Raw genomic sequence first — 22,500 nt, 5'->3', positions numbered from 1 at the left:
CGCTGTCTCGACCGCCTGTTTTCCTGTAGCTGGAAGCTGTTGTTCGCTTTCATTGGTAGCAATCAACGATAACGGGCCACCCGGAGGACACTGCTCCCGCATTAGCAATCCCGAAAGAATCGGATTGGCATCGATAGGGTTTGTGTCCCCGCCCGGTTCCGGCCTACGAATCGGTACCAGTTCCACTTCGGAGCTTACTTTGATCGAATCGCTACCCACATCAAACGCGCGTTCTCCGGTGCACTCTTCCGCATGGCGCAGTAGGCTGGTGGTTTTATCAAACACCGTACCACACCGTGAGCAATCGTGTCCTTTTTTATCGAAAATGTTTTTCTCCTTCAAATGCTGCTTCATGTGGTGGTACAGCTTGTCCTTTGGAAAACTTTCGCTACATTCGATACAGCTAAACGTGCGATCCGGGTCCGTCTCTCCCGGTGATGGTGGGCTTTCCTGTTCCGTCGTGATCGTGATTCTCGCTGGCGATGGTTTCCGGATGCGTGTCACCGTTAGTCCGGTACTCGCTCTGATGATACAGTGAACCTTGAGGTGCAACTTGAGCCGGGTGGAGTTGGAAAACGCGCGTTGGCACAGGCTGCAGCTGTACGGATTCTCGCCCGTGTGCACGGCAATGTGGCCAACCAGGTGTCCCGTGCTGCGCAGGATGGTATCGCACTCATTGCACTTGTAGATGGGGCAATCGGTGGAGTCGTACAGCAGGGTGTACTTGTCGGAGAGCGATTTGGCGACGGCGTCGTTCAGGTACTCGGAAGTGATGAGTGTCCCGTTGGAATCGTACAAATCCTCGTCGTCCTCTCCGTCTCCGGTGGTGGAGGGCTGCACGTAGTAGTACGAGGGCGCCGGTAGTTTACTAGGATCACCCATCTTTTCCACGGATTTTAGTTGTTCGCGAACGTCCTGAAAAACATTTTGTTGTGCTCGAAACCTGGTTTGTTGTGCTTGAAAAACACAATGAAAAAAAATTCACATCACAGTAGGGCAAAACGACTAAACACGTGGCCAAAATTTCTTTGGCTTTGAATAATAACGGTCGGCGAATTTCTTTATTTTTTCCTGTTAATTGTTTAGCTCTGTGATTATTCTGTTTAGCAACGCTGTAACAGAAATGTTTTACTACTCACGATCGATCGTGAACATGGCGGCGTTCTGGAAATGGCACGATCAGTCGTCGTGATGCGTAGGAAACACGTGACACTCGTAAATTTGCTTACCACAACGCGATAATGCAATATTCTCAATGCAGGTTAACTGTCCGGGGAGCTTTGATTCCAAAAGTGCAGCATACGCAACACGGATCACACTGCGGAGCAGCAAATTCGGTAACTGCGGTCCATCCTAGTGCTGCTTCCTTCAAAGGTCGTTGTCCTCGCCTCCAAGTGCCGCGAGAAGTCTGGCCGCACGCTGGTTGCTGAAAACCTGTAATTATGCTTTGTTTACATCCATCATCCAACGAAATACATGTGACGACGACGATGGCGCGAGGTACCGGTGGACAGAGCAGAACGCAGACACGCGGCCATCTCTCCTTTGGTGCCTTTGATGTGACCGGTACATATTTCTTCCAATCACAATCATGCGCCAGCGAAGAAGCAGAAGAGAAACGGACACAAGAGGAAGCTCTTATTAAGTAATCGTCGTCGGTGAGACACAAATTCCCTTGACCGCAGGTGGGGCACGCAGAAGCCGAGAGGACCGAAAATTGAAAATGCTCCGACATCGTCATCGACGGGCGACAGGCGATTTTCATGCCATAATTTATTGATCGGGGCGCGATCGTTCGATCGAGGATCGCGACGTTCTTCTCAAGGATGTTTTGCGAAAGGAAGGTCCCTTCAGGGGAAGAAACATTGTTGCAACACTCGAGGCCACGCGTGGTACATTCCGTGTTGCAGGATGCGGTATCATTATTAGCAATTGCTGGAATTACGTTCGATTACACAAACTGTTACAACACATATTTTTTTAGAATAAAACTTCACTACCCATCGTAGGAGAACTGTTGAATTTCTTTGTTTAGGTGGCAGAAGAAAGAAACCGCATTCTCAGCATTGCCTGCAGGAAGTAGCACTCCTCATAAGGTTCCGTTCCGGCCTAGTGATTCCCTGTCCTCCTGCCCACCGCCAGCTGCTGCTGCTGTCTGGAACGAGCGTGGATCCAAGGGGTACGAACGTACGTGTACGGTCATTATAAACGTGCCTCACGTAGTCACTTTGTGTCTGCGCGGCACACGCGCTCCACCCCGGTCTCGGATTGTAAAGCTTTCCTTCCCGGGAGAAATATTATGCCCGGAAGGAGGGTGGTGCTGCTGCGTTCGATATGACACACTCGCTATGCCCAGCCCCGACCGGAAGAAATGGAATGGAAGAAGCCAGTTGCCCCAGCGTCCCTCCTTCCTTTGTAGTTCGGTGTACAGGTTTCGGAAGTTATTATCCATCTACTTCTTGAGCCGGTCGGCCGGTTGGTGGGTTATGGCACCGTTCGCGCTTGATGGCCGACAACGATCACGCATTGTACACACGGTCAGTGTACGGGGGGTGGGAGCGGTGGGCCATAAGAACGAAGGCAGAACAGCAGCATAGTGCTTGGTAGCGCCCCTTCCAGGCCAATATGGGTGCTAATGCTGATACTGTAACGCACCGTTGCGTTTCTGGCCACTGGCAAGAGCTCCAGCAAACGGCAGCTGTCGACGGTTACGTTTGTTTTGTTCTGGTCACACGGGTACTGGATGCAGCCACGCGGTACCACTCCGTTACCGTCGGTGGACGCTATATGGACTTTTTCCATTTCTTTCTCTACGCCGCTCTGGCCGCTACCGTTCCACCCGATGGTTCGCGTGCGATGAACTTACGCCCAACGTCAGCACACGAAAGATAGGACCGCCCCATCTCGCCGGGGGGTTTTTTTTTAAAGCGAAATTCGGATCTTTCCGCAGCGCCCGAGCAGACCGGAACCGCGACTGACGGAAACGATTCATCGACGTTCGCGGTGGCATGCATGCAGATGTGCCACCGGACGAAACGCCGGATGTGCGCGGTCTCAAGAGGCACCTCTTGTCCACCGTTTGTTGACCCATCGCGGTTTGACCGTGACCACCGCGGTGGCTGGTAAATGGCTTGATTAGGTGATTAGACCCGCGGGGGCAAGCCGGCTGGCAGCCAACGGCCACCGACAATGGTACCGACCATCGGCCGGGAATTAGTCGCGACGCAAAGGAAACGCACCCCGCCCTCGGAATAAACAAAAGGGAGTATAATGCACGCACGGCAACAGTGGCATCATGGTGGCCATATGTGGTGCGCTTCCGGCATATGCTCGCGGAATACAGAACGAAACGAAGGCCGCGGATGGCGCATCGTTTTTCGGGGAGCGCTTCTCTACTCTACATTAAATCAGACGGCTATGAAAAAAACAAACGTTTTATGCAAATGAGAGTTGTGCCTAGAAAATGAATTATTATTTGTTGTGTTTAAAACAATTTGTTGATCACTGATTTTGTACAAAATCACCCTAAAATCAAGCGCTGCCCAGATCTTCCATTAGATGTTGCCAACAAGCAACCCATGACGAATCGTGAGCTGCTACGTTATTTCAATCGTGATATTTGTGCACCCAAACAGTTCCAAAATGGCAGCCCAGGTCAGGCCAGCCCAAGACGACAGACACCAAGGCAGCAGTTCCGTTAGCAACACCATCTTTCATCTCCAAGCATCTCAATCCCGAAGCGACGACGCTCGTTAACGTTTTGTCAACGTTGTCTTTCATGGTGAGGGGAGGGGGGGGGGGAGCATGGAGTATCCGCGGTACGAACGGATATACACACCTTCCTCTGCCAGCGAACGGATTGACCGCACCGGCACCAGCACCAGCACCGGCGCACCAGTGACGTCCAGCGTTAATTAGCATCAATTAGCGTCATACGCTTTCGTCTTGCCCTTTTCCTCCCGTTTCGCTGCACCAACCAACCACCCATCCAACCGACAATGCTTGATGGTTCTCGCTCGGGGACACCACGAACCATGGGCGCAGGTTAAAAACAATTTCCGCATTCATGCGGTTTCAGGGTTGTTTGTGGAGCGTTGTTTTTCGGGAACGTCGTCCGCCTGTCCGTCCGTCCGTCCGTCCGGACCAGATTTTCAGACCGGGCCCCCGGGGTGTGTTTTTGGCTGATCGCAATTTGCAGACCGTTGCTTTGCCCCTCTTGTCACCATAGTGACCCAGCCTGCCTGCGTCTGCTGGGTTCAAAAGCCTAGGCCTACTTTGCGCTGCGGTTACCGCAAAACAAACGTTCCCTATTAATGGCAGTCTTTGATGGCATGATTTTGGAATCGGAGACGTTTGGCCAGCAAAAACGACTCGTGTCTTTAATTATCCCTGGACCTTGGACCTGAAAAAAAGGGTGCACTTTAATGGACTGCACCTCAGCGGAAACTCTCCATGCGTGTGCGTTACGTGGCCACAACATCATGCGTATGCTACGGCTCGCTACGCAGCATAAGTACGGGCACGAGAGCACTTCATTTGCTTTGTTTCGGTGCTCGGGCATTGTGAATTATGTTGCTGATACTCATGCTGCCAGCCACAGCTCGCTGTGCGCTCGCTTCTCTTCGCCATCTTTTCCCCTGTGCTTCTTCTTGCGCTCCACCATAAAAATGGTGGTTCAGCGAGCACCAGGAGCAACGCAACCGACAGATGGTACGTGGTTCGGGCGCGCGCGAATTGAGCGCAAACGTTACGTTACGCGATCAGCTCTTGCCCGCGGTTGCCGCTGTTGGGTCGGTTAAAAATGGTAGCAAAACGGCAAAAGAGGTGAAGCGAAAAAATAGAGACAAAAGCAAAGGCAAGAACAAGCAGAAGAAGAGACAGGAGGAGCAGAGAGAAAAAAAAAGCGGCGATCACACCCAATCCCTGACAAACCCCCCCCCCCCCTCCCTCTTTGCCGGGGACCGTGGCCTCGCGCGCACGACAAACAAGGAAGGGAGAGGACTGAAAAAAGGGAAACTCCTCTCTCTGGGGGCGCTGCGGCCCCCGGGGGGGTGCCGGCCGGCCGGTCGGAAAACAGGTCAGCACGGTACTTTCCGATGGTCGCCAGCGTGCCCTGCACCGGTTCGCCCGTTTTCGGTTCGGTTTCGTTCTCAGATGCGTCGCCTTTTCGCGTGAGCAGAGTCACTCGGTCCCGACCCGGCATACTGCGCTTTCCAGTTGTCAAGGATACCCACGCCACGCCACGCCACGCCAACCCAAAGAATTATGACTACGCAGCCAGCGCCTTCTGCGTGCTCTCTGCAGAGAGAAAGAAGCTAAAGTGAAAGGCAGTTCTGCTGTCGCTCGTGCTGCTGCTGCTGCTGCTGCTGCTGCTGCTGCTGCTGCTGCTGCTGCTAGTGCTGGAACCGGATACGGTTCGATCACGTTGATCTTGAGCCCCTTTCGGTTGAATGGGGCCCGGCGATCGTACCGTGCAGAGACCGGCACTGGTTGGAATTTGCTGACCGAAGGTGAGAAAAGTGTTTCCTTCGAAACTCACTTACCTTCTACACGAGCGCACGCCTGCGAAGAATTAAGAATCAAAACATAATCACCCATCTCGATGGTACCAGCGGGTTCGTCGCTTTCCGATCGGTGCAGTCTTTTGTCGGTTTTGTTCGCTTGTTTGATTTTGCGTCGTTCTGGGTTGTTTGGATTCGTTTAGAATGATGTTTCACGGTTGATAGGCACTACCACGAACGTGACTCGAGTGCCATTTCATTCATCAAACTCCACGATTACGACCGGCAGCGACGCAATTTCCAATCGTACTTTTTTATTGCTTTGTTGCCCGCAATCATTGCGATCTGTTTCGTTGCACACACGTATGGGGCAGTTCGGTGTAGATCTTTTGTCTTGTTTCTCGCCGAAAATTCGCGTCTTTGTGCTCCGGGTGCGCACGAATTTTCATTTGATTAATCATCAATTTTCCCTCGGTGCCGTACGTTGACCCTTGACTGAATAAGCAAAATAATACACTCAGTGTGGCTAAAAGAAAAACCTCGTTTAGTTTCACGGTCAGCGGGCATCAAGCTAGACCGGGGTAAAAAAAAAGAAAATAAATTCAAAAATGGCGCACACTGCACCTACGCCTCCTGTCTCTGTCGATGACTCATTTAGTCACCGAGGGGTAACAACCGAGGGCAGTCTTTGCCTCTTTGTGCCCGCCATTAAAGCCAGAGGGCGGTGATCACATCTCGAATCGCGGAGGACGAGGGGCAATCACATCGCAAGACGATCTCGATTGACGATCGCGAACGTAGTAAGTGGGATCGAGCAGCCCAGTGCAGAGGGAGGAATGAACGATGCAGAAACCAAGATTCTGATCGTAGTTGGCATCGCAGCGATGCAACGCGTTCGTGGATGAATCACTTCCGAAAAGGTGAACGGCCTACTCTTTTGCACTGCGAACGTCACCCAGCAGGCCCCAGGCGTGTTTTATTGAGCCTCCTTCGACCGATTTTCTTTCTCGCTTCGGATTACGCGGTGGGTTGGGACCCGGCGGGGCGGTCCATGAATAAAACACGATGCACGGTGAAACAGTTACACTATCGACAGCGCGTTGTCGTTTGCTGCTTAAATTTTGCTTTATTTTTCGGTAGAATTATTTTACAAATGCATTTTAAACGATCGCCCTCTTTCCACGGCGCAATTTTCGAGTCGCTTCACATTATTTATACAGGAACTCACCTTCTCACTTTGCTTCTTTCTCGAAAAAAAAAACACTGCCACCCACACGGCACACACTCATCATGCTTCATCGCAAAACACGCATGAGTGCGTTTAGTGGCGATGTGTGTGGCGGAAATGGGCGAAAAAGGCACAAAATTACTGTTGATTTAATAGCAGAAAATGCTTCCACGCGCTTTTGCACACTTCCACACGACGTCCCAATGCCAATATGCCTGGTCCCTGGTCCTGGTCCGGATTTACTGTTAGTTTCTACGAGCAAGCGAGCGAGTGAGCGAGCAAGGAGCAAAACAAGAACTAACTAATATCATGAATATCCTTAACCTAGCGTTGCTTAACATTAGAGGAAATCTACTTGTTTCCGCCTATGAACAACAGCTCCATCAGCTGCTAAGGCCATATTCTTATTAGAAGGGGGAGGGGATTTTATGTTTGTCGTCTTATTTCTAGTCTCTTCGCATCACGTTGTTCCCTTTTTTTGCTCACTTCTCTCTTTCTCTCTCGGATGTGGATTCCGTTTTAGTATCGCTACAATCTATCTAGGATCGTAGTGCAATCGCATTGCACTCACACTCTCTGTGCCCGTTCCTTTGCCTTGAATATACTCCGTTGTGCTTTAAGTAAATCATGCATTATGCCGCATTACGCATCAAACTAACGGATTAAAGCTGCTTCGATAGAGTAAAGTTATAATGTTTCCATTTCGTTCCGCCTGCTTAGGTTGTGGAAAAAGTTAAGGTAAGTTCGATGATGGGCCCCTCACGTTAATTGGTGTTTTCGTTGCCATTACATTACTAACTATCACCATCGTACAAGTCTTACCCTCTCGATGAAGAAGAAGAAGAAGTAGTTGAATGAAGGTGTGATGAAAGATAGTTGATGAGTCCCCCCCCCCCCCCCCCCCCCCCTTGTCCCTATCCTAAACGATACTTGGCCTACAGCTTCCAGATCTTCCACAGTCGAGTGCCTGCGCTTGGGGCCTACGCAATACAAAGTAACGAATGGATGGATGCGCCTCCAGGAAGTGAGGTGGAAAAGTGTCACATCAACCTCACACGAACCCTGGCCACTGGGAAGGACAATAGTTGGATCGCCACTGTATGGGTGTGCTGGTTTCACAGAGCCCAAGCCATGGCCCATAATTATCGTGACGCGGGATGCAATTAAATGCAGCATCGTAAAGCATGCCAAGGTGGTCGCCATCGAGACGCGAGTGGAAAAAAAGACGGTGAGAGCACAGGAAAAGAAGATGAAAAACACGTAGGCAAGGATTTGCCACCGGACTGTTGCCGATGATCATGAAATAATTAAAGAGTCACAACACTTTGCACAACCTTCGGGGCAAACGAAACTGCATTCTACGCTACCGCTTGGCACCGTGTGGCAATTGCAAAATCAGGGATATTTGGACCCTCGACGTTCCCGTTCGAATGGAAATTAATATCCCCACACACCCCTTTTTTTTGCTGGCATAATTGCTGCCATTACTGCTCTTCCTCCTTCGATTCTTCTGTCTCCGGTGTGTGAGTTTGTGTAGGGAGAAAATGCGTCGACAGGAATCGAGCGCCACAAACAACAACCGACGACGACGACGACGGCGACGATGCCGATCGATCGATTATCCGCAATCAAGGTGCCAGCAGTGTGTGTTTGTGGTTGGGAGCGCCTGTATGTGGTAGTCGCTTAACGAAGGGTCCAGTTTGTGTCCAAGGGACAGCCGCAGCAGCTGTGTAATGGCGCCACCTGCTCAATGGGTTGAATGGCGAACGGTGGCAGCGTGCAGCGTGTGTAGCAGCCGCGTTGTGCCCTGCTTGACCACAAAGTTCGTGCAAGGGGCCGTGTGACGCATATGTATGACCGGGGAACAATCCACCGTCCGGCCTAGGGTCTCCCAACGGTGCAAACGAACGTTAAATATGCATGAAAGCCCTATCCCCTAGGAGGAGAGACCCCAAGGCAAGTGTTTGTGGTGCGTTATCGAGTTTTGCGACGGGTTTGGGGTTGAAAGAATATTTGATCAAAGTAAGCTAAGCTGTCAAGTCGAAGAAAATTTCACAAATTTCATTTCCACGTACTCTGCAGTTAGTGAAGTAATTGGGTTTAAAATGTTTTGGTGGTGTTTTGGCGTTTTTTTAGAACTGTTTCTGTGTAATACCTTTCCGCTACACTGCCATAAAATGCTCCAAAATGATGTGAACCTCTATATTCCAGCATACTCCACCCTTCTCCGTACAATCTAGTCTACAGTCTCTGTAGAATACGCACCACACCTGTCAAAAGTAAGTCAAGTTGGCCATGAAGCAGCAAACGGGTTTGGTGGTGCGTCGGTGCCCTCGGCCTTTCTCCGTCCAACCCCAAACATGGGTATCGACCGCAAATGCAACGGTGTCACATTACTGACCGCAATGATCGTGTGGCTCGATCGCCAAGCACACAACAGTGCCATATTATGACTCGCAGCTTGTCGCCGTCGCCGTCGAAAAAGGAACTCCCGACAGTCATGGAGCTGAACTATTTCCATTCCACCCAGCACCACCTGGCCCTGGGGAAGACGTACAACGCCGCCACAAAAGAAGAAAAATGGATCGTCGCATGATCGTAGAAGGCGAACGGGATCCGGAAGCAAAGGCAACCTTGACCCAACTGCTCCAAGGACTCTCGTCGAGTGCTCTCGGAATGGTGGGGGGAAAACAATGTTGGTTGTAGGGATAGAAGGCTGCATCTTCCCTGCACGAGATGATGATGATGATGGGTTAAGGGGGGGTATGTCATGTCTTATCTTGCGAAGGTAATGGAATGTGATTAACTCTCCCTAGTCCCTAGCTCGGCTTTAGGAAGAACGCTTTTCACCCGGCCTTTCCGCCATATCCGCCTTAGCAACTTTCTCAAAACCCTGTGCGTCACCGTTTCGCCCTTTTACCACCACGATTGTTGCCGTACCTGATATGAGATCATCATGGCGCAGTGCGGCCGTCGCCGGTGGCCACTACCATCGGTGGCCACTGAAACGATCCAGTCTTTTGGCGGCGCCTCGATCGGTGGCGTTGTGCGTCACAAATCGCACCCACCGCCGGCACCGGTCGTCACACCGAGTAGCGTGTTGGTGGCCGGATCGTTTGCCTTCGCCGTCAGGACACCGATCTTGACGGCGGCCGCCTTGGTGGCCGCTTTAAGAAACTCCGCACCATGCGACGACGAAAGCGAGGACGGTGGCGATGGTGAAGGTGAGGAGGGGTGCCCGACCGGCGAAAGATCACCCTTCCGGTGTTCCCCGACTCCGGGCACGAACTGGGCCGGCGTTTTGGTGTAGATCTGCGGTTGACTTAAGCAGTACGATGGGGCCGGTTTGGTGACGGTTTGGCTGGATTCGAGCAGCTCGTGGTACCAGTTGAGCGGATTGAACGTTGGCCCCTCCCCACCGAGCTCGGTCGGTAGGATGTCGCGTGCGACACAATCGTGCAGCGTGGACAGATTGCTACCGTGCAGCTTTATCCGATCGCGTGTTTTCTCCTTCAAGAACGGCCGAATGACAGCGAGCGCTGCTTCGACGTACCACGGTTGACCGATGAAGTGGATCGCCTTGAACCGAACCGGGAAACAATCCTGCGGAGGTGAAGAGAAGAAAACGGTGTCTTCCGATCAGATGAGCCCGTCGGATGGGTCGATCAGGAAGGGTGCAACTCACCTGTAAACCTTCAATCATGAGTTTGAGCACTTTCGGGTTCAGGTTCGAGGACTGGCGGAACGTAAAGTTGGTCCAGTCGACGATGGCAATGAAACCGTTAGCCTGGTTCTGTTTGTCCTCGAGCAGCTTCTCGATCGTCAGCAGCATCGCCCGGTACACCGTGACTAGAGAGTAGGACGCGTAGTCCCAGTTGGCGGTAAAGAACACGAGCACCTTGCGGCCCCGTCGATCGCGATTCGGTAGCACACCCGGAAACCCATCCCGTAGGGCGATCTGTATCGTTTCGTCTAGGACGGAAAGGCGCTGCAGTAGCACGGCATTGCGCTGCCGGTACGCGTGGTAGTTGATGATCAGCTGGAACGCTTCGTTGACGTTGAACTTGCGGGCGTACAGAAAGCGGAACAGAAACTCGTCATCCTGGAAGCAAGATTTGTCCTTGAGCGCGTAATCGCGGCTCGCTCCGATCAGCTCCTTCAGGGCGATCAGTGCACGGCTGCGATCGGTCGGTTCGTTTCGATTGAATCCCATCTTTAGCTCCGAGATGGTCAGATTGTGGCGGTACCGATTGTTGGACCACTCAAAGTCACAGATATCCGACATGTTTTGCCGTTCCGGTATCACGTCGCTCGGGAAACTTAATATGCGAAACCGTCCGAAAGACGACGGTTGCGTTCGTTCTAGATCACTTCTTTGCACCGCCTCGTTCTAGAACCTGTTCCGTGGGTTTCCACTGCAATCAAGCCGTGCTGGCCACGCTCGAGCAACGTTTATCACTCGGCACCGTCTTCTCGGAGCGCATATCTCGGGAGATCACAAACGTTTTATTTCTCTCTCTACGTTCGACGCAACCAATCCACCATCTCTAGTCACGATCGATTTCTGGAATTGAAAAAAAATAAGATAACACCGATAAGATTATTCTTAAAACGATAAATGGACGAATGGTGTCGTAAAATCTGTTTGCCTTCTTGGGCTTGATCCGCCGAGTTTATCGGAAAGGCTTGCGAAGCGTTTTTGCAACGAAAACGAACGCGGGAGGGGGCGGTTGGTGGTTGATTATTCATCCAGGGCACCCCCGGTATAAACATTACACAATTCGCATTCCAGCGAAAAGAGGTGACACCGGAAGTAATGTTTATTCGACTGAAAAGCCACGTCACAAAAGATAACAAATCCGCTAGCGCTTCGAAGCCGCCGACACCGACAGAGTTATCGCAGCGCAACAAGTCGTTCGTGCGCACCGTTTCGCCACCATACAACTATCGAAGGAAAAGCCCTCGTAACCACTCTGGTGGTTTGCTGGATGTTAGAAGAAAAACTGCACCCAGTAGGCCATGCTGCCATTGAAGTAAAATCATGATTGGTTGCGAGGCAACGTTGATGATGGCGTGGCACCGGCACGATCGACCACAAATCTATTTCTGTTGCTCCGTTGCACTTTGTCACTTGTGGCCTTCGACTAGACGGAACTTTAAGGCAAGTCATCGCATCTCACAACACGAGTACCACTCTTTCGATGCATTAAAATGGGAAATCGGTAATGGAACAGGCTCTGGTCAATTATGTTACCCTTAAATTGGTTTTGGTGCACGTGAGGTATGTTTAGAGTGGCGTGGCAATGCAACAGTGCACTTGGATGAATGATGGGGAAACCACATTTCATACTGCAGCCTGTGCCTACTTCCATCTGGGCACTACTACTCCAGGACTGTCGCATCGCAAATACTGCAGATGTCCGTGCGGAAAGTTAATGAAGCAAGCGAAAAAAGAAACAATTGACTTTATTGCCCCCACGCTACACGACGCCATGGGATGATGTTGTGTTTTACTGCAAAAGTTTATTAGATGTCCTCAGTAGGCGCGACGCTGCCACTGCTGAAACAGACCAGGCGCACCCAAACAACACCGGACCGAGTGGTTAATGAGTTTTCTAAGGAATCTCGCGAACCGCGGCTTCGTTCCGTCCGTCCACTGCAACATGCTGCAAAGTTTGATCGATACTTCGCAATATTTTAAATATCCATTCCTCACCGAACGGTTCTGTGAAAAAGAAGCAGAAAAATTGCATACTAATCATGCTGCTTTGCAGCCGTTAATTGGCCAATCGGGGTTCTGTTTGATTGAGTTGTACCGCTTCGGTTTGATTGGAAGGACTTGAATTGTTCAAGGTTCTTTTTATTTCTTTTTAATTATAACCTATTTTGAAATCCGGCCGAGTAGAACCAAGGATTAGAACCACTTCGTTTGAATGGCAACATTTTGGCGAATAATCTGGGCGAAAAAAAAACGAATGAACGTGAGGTGATGCAGATGTGATGTGGATTCTGTTCCACTCCGTCTCTTCACACAGCTGTTGTGTCAGCGGAATCGCCAAATGAGATCATCGCCTTGTCTCTTAAACCTTGTTTATCGTTTGCGCGACAGTCTCGCTAAAACAACGCGTCGCCCCCTCTTCGCAAGTTGAGTGATATTTTACCCGATTTGAAGATTGTGGAGACACTCTGCACCAAAATTTGCATTTTGACTGTATTTTAATTGTATCCACCACTAAGGCCACTAAAACTAAAAACCTCGTTCGTTCGTCTCCTTCCCCAGATAAGCACGGCAACGTTAGAAAGTTCACGCAGTCCACCGCGAACCGGTTATGGACTTGGGAGCTTCCAAACATGTCCCCACATGTCGCCGGACGGTTGTGGATGAGTCAGCGGTGGTGCTGCTGCTGCTGCTGCGTTCGCTGCTTCCATACATGTTTACAACGGCCGCAACTTGTGGCCCGCAATTCCTTGCAATGAATCACGGCCAGTTGGATGGCACTCGATGTGCAAAACGGCAGTAGCAGGCAGCCGATGGTGAGCCAGAAATTGCTTCTCATATATGGAAACTAGCCAGCACCAGCACCAGCGTGCACCGCGTACAATGTGAAACCCCAACCCCAACTACCACTCGCACCACTTTATGCGGTTGTCAATCGTCAATGGCCATTGGCGCCGATGGGTTTGCTTCAGGGGGTTTGTAGCTGAATGCTTATTTATTATATGGCTAAGCGAGGAGGAAGAGCAGTCACATTAGCAGAGCAGACCAGCAACCTACGACTAAATGGACCACACAGATGGTGGTTGCGAGCAATGGTGCAACGACGAGAGTTACATTTATTGTGGGACTAAATGTATGGCTCATCCTTTTAGTGATCATTATCATTATGACGATTTGCATTGGTTGAAATATGGCCGTAGCGCTTCTCCGTGACGCATCCAGTATGTGCATGTGCTTTTGCAGTTTGATTCTAGGAAAAGAAAAAAGTTTAAATCTCAAAACATTTAACTCGCATATGGTTTTGACTTCGAGCAGCTAGGGCCATTTGCGGGCAGAAACTGGATCATGTTGCAGGTCCTCCAACAAGCCCCAAACGAGCAGTGACCACCACCACCACCAGACTGAGGGCGATTCGGCATTGTGCCAACCCTTTTTTGGGGATGAATTACGCACCCCGAACCTTCGAAAATGTCGCAAAACATCGGGCCCACATTGTGCCTGCTGTCTGGCCATTCAGTGGATTGAAATAGTCATCCCATTGTCAGACGTAGTAGCAGTTGGCGGTGCTTGTGTATATGAGTTCCCATTTTCTTTTTTTGGGGCCGGTCATCCTCCCCCTTTTCCCTTTACAAATAGGTCACAGCAATAACTGAAAGTTATTGTTGTCGCTCATGCTATTTGTCACCATTTGTGACCATTGGTTGGCTAAGACTTTTCGTTCAACTCCACGAAAGTCTCAATTTTAATCTGTTCTTTTATTTCGGTAGCGCTGGTTTATGGGACTAGCTTAAGCATTTACCAGACCCGCTACCATGTGCCCAAAGTCTCTTTTCGATCCGATTGACACATTGCGACTAATTCCCTAGTGGTTTCGTGGCTACACAATGCTCTTTAGAGGTTTGGTGGCAAACGGTGTAGAAAGAAATGAGTGCACAACCACCATCACCTAATTCCTGCTGCTTTCTAGTGGCGCACCGGCAACGCCTCATCGTCGAGCACTGGCACCACCCAAACGGCGCCAAACGAACTTTGACAAATCGATTTGACTTTAGCTTGGAAGTGAAAATCCACTCGGCTTACTCGATCGCTCCCCATGGCGACGACTACTACTACTCGGTCCCTTTCGGGCTAGGTGTGGCTCTCAGTCTCTCTCTGTGCCTCACCCAGCCCGGAAGTGCATCACCATAAGTTTATGTAAACCACGCGGCTCATTATGTGGATGAATGATGCGAAAGAGTTGCGAAAGCACACCACACCCGACCCGACAGATCGATGATGATCGATGCTATCGATTGATGATTGAACTACTGTTTGGCAACCGAAAGCCATCATTTGCAACCCCGTACCCACCTCTAATGAGTTTCAAAATGCTATCTTTAGATGCACAGCCCCAACGGAAGGAACAACTTTCTCCAACGAGAAGCAGGAATCGATATCGAGGTGGGGGATTTTTTCACAATTTTTATCAAACAAACTGATAAGATTAGACGGTTCTCGGTATGTGTACGTGAACAACAGGTGAACCACGTGTTTCAGATACCAAAGCGGCACCAGCACCTTCCTGTGACTCTTTGGATTTATCGGCCCCCGGGCGCTAGACACACCTTGATGTCGCCTCGCTGTAGATAAGTCCAGAGACAGAGTTCCGTTCCGGCCAAAGTTCAGTCAATATCCAAGCTACGCGCCCGGCATTTCATACATACTAATTGGACGCGGCCCCATCCTCCTCGATTGTCCTCGTAATCCTCAATGCCGGTAAACCGGTTAATCGTGCACAAAGAAAAACATTCTTACCGACATCGTGCTGCTGCTGCTAGTAGTAGCTGGATATTATCGTAAGAATGCCGGGGAACGTCGCCAAGTGGCGTAACTGTCTGTCGCCAATGTCGCAGCACAGCATAGGCCAGCGAGCGAGCGAGCGAGCGAGTGAGTGATTGCAGCACCTGCTGGGCCTCCGGGGGTCGTCCTACAGCACACACCACCAGCACCAATTGCAATTTATGTACACCGGTTCTAATCAAGATCGCTCGGGTGCTGGTTTGTCGACACCGACGACACCTTACGCACCGGACCCGGCGAGAAACCGGTGTCCCTTGCGTTCGTTCTAGTTGTGCATCGCGGCGGAATGTGGTGCGATTGGTACCGCGATCGATCAGTATGCAGCACGGTGTTCTGCCACGACGATGGTGGTTTGTCGATCGAACTTAACCAGGGGAGGGGCAATAAAATGCACCATTTTCATATCGTGGCACTGGAAAGCCACACAACCCACACGCTACCACGGCTACGATCGGGGGATGTGTCTGGGGCACTTTCGGATTGTGTAGGAAGTTGAAGCTCTCCGCCGGGGGTTCGCACTATCGCTTCAATTCGAGCGACGAGACACCCACGATCACTGGACAGCGATCGATCGATCGTGTAGGTAGATTGCTGACCTATTAGAGGTCTATAGCATAGTTTTTTTTTATTTGTTTGCGTAACAAAAATGATATATTTTTTTAAAAGCAAGAAAACAATTAGATCGATTCAAGTATTTGCCCATCGCTGGTAACTACTTTTGTCCATTTTCTAGGCAATTTTCGATTTCCATGTTGAAAGAGCTACGTTTCTTTTGATACATTTTAGGCAACTACTTATTTTCTCGGATAGTTTCATAAAGAGTGAGGTGATGTTCAATTAAAAAAACATGATTTGTGTCAGAGCATATTCCCCATAAGATGAAACTAACAATTGATAACTATTAGCAGCCGTTTTCTTCGGATAAATGAAGATTTTTAAACTTCCCGCAAAATGGTATTTTCTGGTACAAAACATGACATTTTAACCCGAGAAAAAAATATGTTACAGTTAATAGTATGAGCATGATTGCATCTTAAAGGAATTTGTTTATACTTTAAAACGGCCTAACAAGTTGGACTGTGCACCTTCCCTCCAAAACAATGGCACCAACGTTTGATAGAATCGAAAGAACTAAGTTCTACTGCTAACATTTTCACAATCCTTCCGAGGCACAGTATAGCTCAATCAAGCACCTTTGATCACGCTTCTATCTGGAAAGTGGAACCCGCGTCGATCGTTAATCGTGGGATCGTGGGCTAACGAGCGCCTGTATGAGACCGGCAACTGCGTTGCTCCGTAGATGGAGTGATTAACATCGAGCCTAATAAAGACACACTGAACTCCTGAACTGAACAAATGTCCCTAAGTGGTCAGGAGGGGCCGTTGATGCTTAAAGCATCATAATCATGCCCGACGATCACCTCTAACTATCGATCTGATTGCTTCTGATCGAGATATGGAACGAGAACATGTTCTCAACTAATGCCGCGCACTTGGCCAGCTGGTGGTGGTGGCCGTGGATCCATAGACAATCATGAGAACGTAATACGATGATTCACATTTCAACAACGACCCTCCCCCTCTACCCCACCCAGATGGCGAAGGTCAAACACGGATCCACACTCGACGCCCGTGGTCGAGTCAAACAAAGAAGGCGATCGTCGCGATCTGCCCGGTTACTCTCTAGTCCGCTACCCAGAACCCATCTCGCCTCAGCTCATTTTGCTCACTCATGAACCTTCAAGGTGACACATCATGCCGACGGTGACGACGGTGTCTGCGGTGCGTGCGTAGGCAATAACGGCCGCTGGCACCGGAGCACCGGAGATGTGAAACCTTACAGCTTTCTGAGCGCAGAGATCACCAACGTCAACGACGACGGCTGATCTGTCGGCCACAGAAGCAGGTTAGCGGTGACAAAGCGGTTCCTTTCATTTCTACGCTCAAAGCAGCAGCAGCAGCAGCCACAAAGCTCGACAAGGTCGTTCAGACCGCACACGCTCTGGTGGCGAATCTTTAGCCCCAACCGGCTTCTCTCGATTGGCGCCAATCGTGGTGTAATTACCCCCACCCCGGTGCAATCTAGAACCGATACATTCGCTGGCCACAAATTGATAGCGAGAACGGTAGCCTGGTGATCATGGTTTGGGAGGGGGAAGAGAGCGAAAGAGCAACTTTGTTTGCATCATCACCACACAGCGCACTGATGATCATGATCTACCACCAGCCACCACCGTGAAGTTGTTCATGGTTTGATATTGTTCGTGGCGGTGTAACTCGATAACGAGACTCAGTACCTGCAGCAGCTAACCACACACCTCCTCACGCCAGTGTCTGGTGCGTGCTTTTTGATCGACCCTCGATGCTCGATCAGTGGACGCGCCCGGAGGAACCGAGTATCGCCGCGGACCTGTCCCGTAGGGGAGGTTCTCACACGAGTATCGAGTGTGTGTTTATAATGGCAACGCTGGCAACGCTCAGGTGGATGGCCTGAGGTGAGTCTGGCGGTTCTTTGGCTTCTCGCGCATCCTACCGTGGATTCGTTACGGATCAGCGCAGATCGGATCGGAGGAGAATCTGCGAGTTAGAAGCTTTTAATCACCCTCCGGATCCGGATTTGCACTTTACTTGCGCTTGGTTCCAAGGTTCTACCTTCTGGGAAGTTGGGTGGGCTATTGGTGGGCTCGAGGGTAATTGCCTTGTTGCCTTGGGCACCCAAGCACCACATAAGCAGCAAGCAGCATAGCCAGCCAGCTAGCCATGTAGCTCTACGGTGAGCAGTGAAGTGTGAAATGAAAATCACTCAACATTCTTTGGCCATTGTCTCGGTTCGTTCGTGCTATCGGTATAGATCTATGCTCTGGGGTGGCTCCGTGGGTCATATCCATCGTCTGTTTCATTCTTTCATCGCAGCACCGTAGCGTAACCATAGAAACCATCGTCCATTGCTATGGATCACAGCGACGGTAGCAAAAGTAAGGCGCAAAAGTACAGCGACAAGCAGTCAACATGTTGTCTCAACTCAACACAGATCTCTCGTGTCCCCAAAAACTCTCCCCCCAAAAAAGGTCAGGCTGTGTGCAACCTCTGAAACGGAAGCCAAGTGTGGCCAACACGACAAAAGATATGCCTGAGAACCATGGCATGGTGGTTGCAGTTTTTTTGGTGGGAACGATTTGGCGTTTTATGACGAACATTCAAATGGTCAAGGTCGTCTTCCGTTGCTGGCTGGTCAGCCAGGGTGCAAAGGCACAGAGAAGGCCCTCCGGCACTCCGGGTGGTTGACCTTGGCCGCCGTTTGCAGAAACGGGGAAGTCTTAATCTAAGATTCATCTTGAAGCAGTGACTTCCCATTTATTGCCATTTAAGACGATGACATTTGGCACAAAACAAAGGTTTCGCGACGGACTTCCTTTGCAATGGCAATGGATTCATTTTAATGTCTCTCTCTCTCTCTTTGGGGGGAAGGGGGAAACATCTGCCACCCATCCCAACGTCTTTAGTCATTATCCAGTAGCGGAACAAGCCAACAATCGGTCGTTTAAACCGAGCAACTGGGGGCACTTTACATATTCCAGTGTCCTTCTTGCGTTCCCTCTCCTAATTAATCTCATTAAAGACGAGCAGAAGGGTACCCATTATCCACGCGCCTATGCCCCAGATTACAAACGCTTTGCGGCGCAGGTTCATTATGGCGATATCATTAAAAGCGATATCATGGTGAAGGTATCACATTACTGCACTGCACAGTGTGTCCAGTTGCGATGCAGATTTCCACGGCCGGATGGGGGAGAGGCACGCGGTGCCACTACAAGATGAGAATCCAACGACGTCGTTGTTTTGTTCCAGCCATGTATTATAATGTAGTTACGCGGAAGAGCTGACACGAATGATCGTCGCACATAAAATAGGTCAATTTACCAACCCGATGTGCAAAGCGTGCCAGCCAGCCTGCAGGCCCAGCTAAATCGGATTCTTATGGAAATCGGTCAGCCGGACGCCAAGGCAAAGGGTGGCGCCCGCTAGACGACAGCGCGCGCTAGTAGTGTCAGTGTGGCACAGGCCGGGACAGCCGGAGTAAAATCAATTTTCCACCCATTTAACAGTTTAGCCAGATGTGCGTCGAGGGCATGCCCGCCTTGTAGGCGTCCAGAGTCATGAGAGGAAAGAAGGAAAACGACCGCCCAAAAAGGTGCCATGATGTCTCTCGCAGCCAACTTGGCAGAGTGACAAATAATTTGGAAATCATTATCCAACATAGCAACCTATGCTTTTGCTAGAGTGTCGCGTGCGTTCTAAAGTGAGTGTCGCGGGTCAGAAAAAAGTGTTTAAAAACCGGGTTTTTTTTCGATCATCTCAAGGTGCCGAAAGGTCCAGTACGAAGAGCCGGTCAAAGAGGGAAAGCCGTTGGTGGTTACACATTCCAGAACGACCGCGAGTACACCGAGCCGTTCCTTCGCCTGCGGGGCATCAATTTTCGGTCAGTTTGTCCGTTCGTTCGTTCGTTCGTTTGTTGCGTCCGCATTTTCATCATTTCATCATCCATACTTAGTCCCAAGATTCTTCCGTTCATTCTGCCTCTTCCATGCCCCAAGCCCAATTAGAAATCTAGCTTCGTGAAAGGAGCCCATCATGTTGTGGGGATCGTCCCTCCGTTCGCGTTCTCGTTTCGATGGTCTCGATCTCGCCGCATGGAACGATCAATCGTGAACTGGCTGGTTGGAAGGGGGGATGATTATTCCGAGGCTGCGTTAAGCTCCAACTTCACGCACACACCTCAATGCACGAACTCCACGGCGATCATCACCGTCATCATCATCATGGTGGTGGATGCTGCGGAGCGCGCACGTTGAAAGCTTGTTTTTGTTCTTGTTCGACCTCGCTGGCGGCGTTGGCGGCCCGAACCAACATCCCTGTTAGCGAATGTTGGTGAGCGTGGTTTTGGGTTTGTTCCGTTGAGTTTTCTTAGCCTTCTCTCTTCTTTTTCCCTGGCATTGACTTCAAAATCGAGTAGGTCGAGGTCGGCCTAACGCGCTAGTGTTTGCATTTCGTCGAGGTGTGTTTACCGATAAATTTATCTAATTACAACCAGATTTCGGTGATTCATGCGACCATGCGAAAAGTTTATTTAGACTATCCCTTTGGTGAAAATCAAAAGAAAAGATATCAAGAGGAACTAAAACATATTCCAAGCGTGTGATGATGAGTTCAGCTAGGGCTCGTTGGGTAAACAAATCGACAGAGCAACAGCACACTACTGCCGATTGTCGCCAGGCATCCACGAACGTATACAACTACGTTATTGTTGGCCTGTTCTGTTTGTTTCATTTCCATTACCCTTTTCCGCCGACTTTTTAGATAACATTTTCCAACCAACCATGTGGCTAGGGCAAGCAACAGCCAACTAGAGTTGGTGCTACTCAAAACTACCACACACTCCTCGGGGGCTCCGTGGCTCCGGGACTGCCGACTTGACGGTAATTACCTGCCGATGTTTGGTGATAGATGGGGAGGCTCGCTAGGCAGTTTATGCAACACTGGCTGGATGTACAACGTGCCCGAAACTATTACAACCACGCGTAGTAGGCGGGGGAGTTGTTGTGTTGCACCATACACTCCCAACGACGTCACCGCAGCTCGTGCTTGCAAACGTGCGCACTTCGACGATGGCGGTAGGCTTTGCGTTTCCGACAAACCGATTTCCCGCCGTGCGTCCACTTTTCCTTCACTAGCCTCACTCACAATGGGCAAGAGGAAATCACGTACCGGGTAATACCTGCACGAGATTCGATTTAACAACAGTTAGCCCCCCCTCGCAGAGGAGCCGGTTTGACCGGAAAGAAGACGAATCTCACAATGATAAACACACGCGCACACGAATGAACAAGAGAAGAGCAGATGGCCGGCACTCGCCGAAGCCACAACAAACGTCGCGTTTTTATCCACAAATTGCACAACTTGGTGGTTTGAAACCGGTTGTAATCACCACATCTAACCCTTATTCCGTATCCGATTCACCCAGAATGCCGCACAGCACTTTTGCACAGCTGTTTTGCGCGGTAGCACTACGTTTTTTTTTATGATTTCACTGAATGCGATGGCCGCCACTTACACGATCCGATCACTTGATCACGATTTACCGCCGCGAGGAGCTACACGGAACTGCACGGCGCGGAGTCATTCAAACATTTGAATCGAAGAGCACATGGGAGCCAATGGCGAGCACACGTTCCCACATAGCCTGCCCACTATGGGCAAATGTGTCGTCAAATAATCGTCCTTTAACCGCATAACAGGCATCACCGTTCGCGATCATGTAGGACCTCGATTAACACATTGTGTGGAGTTATTAATTATCTTTTAATTTTTTGAATACAGATATAAATGAGTCTTTTCCAATCGGTGAGTTTGCTTGAATTCAAAAGCAAAGTATTCTCTTGAAATCGAAGCGTGTCGCCGAATGACGCTGGCACAACAAATATAAACAATTTGAACAGCTGATTAGTGCGGTTCCACGGTTTCATTGACCGCATTTCTTTCGTTTACCGACTAACTAGGATAAGGAAACTTTAAAATGACGCTGGTACACTGTTTCGAGTTTACGGTTTTCGGCCAAACGGTGCACCTACCGGTGCCGCTGCTGGTAAATGGAGCCATTTCCGTCGGTGCCTTTTTCGCCGGGCGCAGTTTGATTCCGAAGATGAAGCCCATGTTCATCAACGCCAATCTTTACGGGATCGATATGAACAAGAAATCGAAACCCAAAATGTAAGTACAATCCTCAGGCCGCAATGGAATTCTGTTTTAACATCTTTGGGACCCTTCTTTTCCAGCCCCGAAGCATTCGGCGTTGTCACGGGCTGCGTGTTTCTGGTGTCGCTGTTTCTCTTCATTCCAGTGCCGTTTTTGCGTAATTTTTCTACCAACATAGCGGGCAACTTTCCTCATGATAAGGTATTGCAGACATCGAGGTGTGGCCACGATGTTCAATATTAATGCTTGTCCCTTGTCGTTAGTTTGTAGAATTCGTCGCCGCAATGCTGTCGATCTGCTGTATGATTCTACTCGGGTTTGCCGATGACGTGTTAAATTTGCGATGGCGCGATAAGCTGTACCTGCCGACTGTTGCTTCGCTACCGCTGCTCATGGTGTACTACACCAATTTCAATTCAACCACCGTGCTGCTGCCGAAGCTAGTACATCCGCTGCTCGGT

The 22,500-nt window shown here is 50.1% G+C and overlaps 3 protein-coding genes across 4 annotated transcripts in view; 1 reads left to right on the top strand and 2 right to left on the bottom strand.

The window, feature by feature from the left end:
* The window catches only part of LOC126573450 (zinc finger protein 7-like), a 1,581-nt gene extending 678 nt beyond the window's left edge, over positions 1-903 (bottom strand). Inside the window, exon 1 of the mRNA XM_050233597.1 lies at positions 1-903. This exon is cut by the window's left edge and continues 678 nt beyond it. Within this exon, the coding sequence (XP_050089554.1) occupies positions 1-882 (882 nt within the window). The 5' untranslated portion in view covers positions 883-903.
* Positions 904-6,609: 5,706 nt separating this feature from the next.
* LOC126573465 (clavesin-2-like) lies at positions 6,610-21,461 on the bottom strand. 2 transcript variants are annotated; one of them, XM_050233613.1, is made up of 3 exons: positions 20,772-21,461; positions 10,415-11,293; positions 6,610-10,332 (listed from the first exon to the last, which is right to left on the bottom strand). In XM_050233613.1, the coding sequence occupies exons 2-3, from the start codon at positions 11,012-11,014 to the stop codon at positions 9,781-9,783; spliced, it is 1,152 nt and encodes a 383-aa protein (XP_050089570.1). In that variant the 5' UTR covers positions 11,015-11,293; positions 20,772-21,461; the 3' UTR covers positions 6,610-9,780. The 2 variants fall into 2 exon arrangements, with proteins under 2 accessions (XP_050089570.1, XP_050089571.1); XM_050233614.1 differs by having other exon boundaries at positions 21,399-21,433.
* A 330-nt stretch (positions 21,462-21,791) lies between these two features.
* LOC126573460 (UDP-N-acetylglucosamine--dolichyl-phosphate N-acetylglucosaminephosphotransferase) overlaps positions 21,792-22,500 on the top strand; it is a 5,163-nt gene continuing 4,454 nt past the window's right edge. Inside the window, exons 1-3 of the mRNA XM_050233608.1 lie at positions 21,792-22,054; positions 22,120-22,240; positions 22,303-22,500. The exon at positions 22,303-22,500 is cut by the window's right edge and continues 251 nt beyond it. Coding sequence (XP_050089565.1) covers positions 21,861-22,054; positions 22,120-22,240; positions 22,303-22,500 — 513 coding nt within the window. The 5' untranslated portion in view covers positions 21,792-21,860. The remainder of the gene's footprint in view (positions 22,055-22,119; positions 22,241-22,302) is intronic.

The sequence above is a fragment of the Anopheles aquasalis genome, chromosome 2 (genome assembly GCF_943734665.1).
Source record: "Anopheles aquasalis chromosome 2, idAnoAquaMG_Q_19, whole genome shotgun sequence".
Lineage (NCBI taxonomy): Eukaryota > Metazoa > Arthropoda > Insecta > Diptera > Culicidae > Anopheles > Anopheles aquasalis.
The sequence above is the reverse complement of the archived record's forward strand: the minus strand, read 5'-3'. Positions and strand labels throughout refer to the sequence as shown.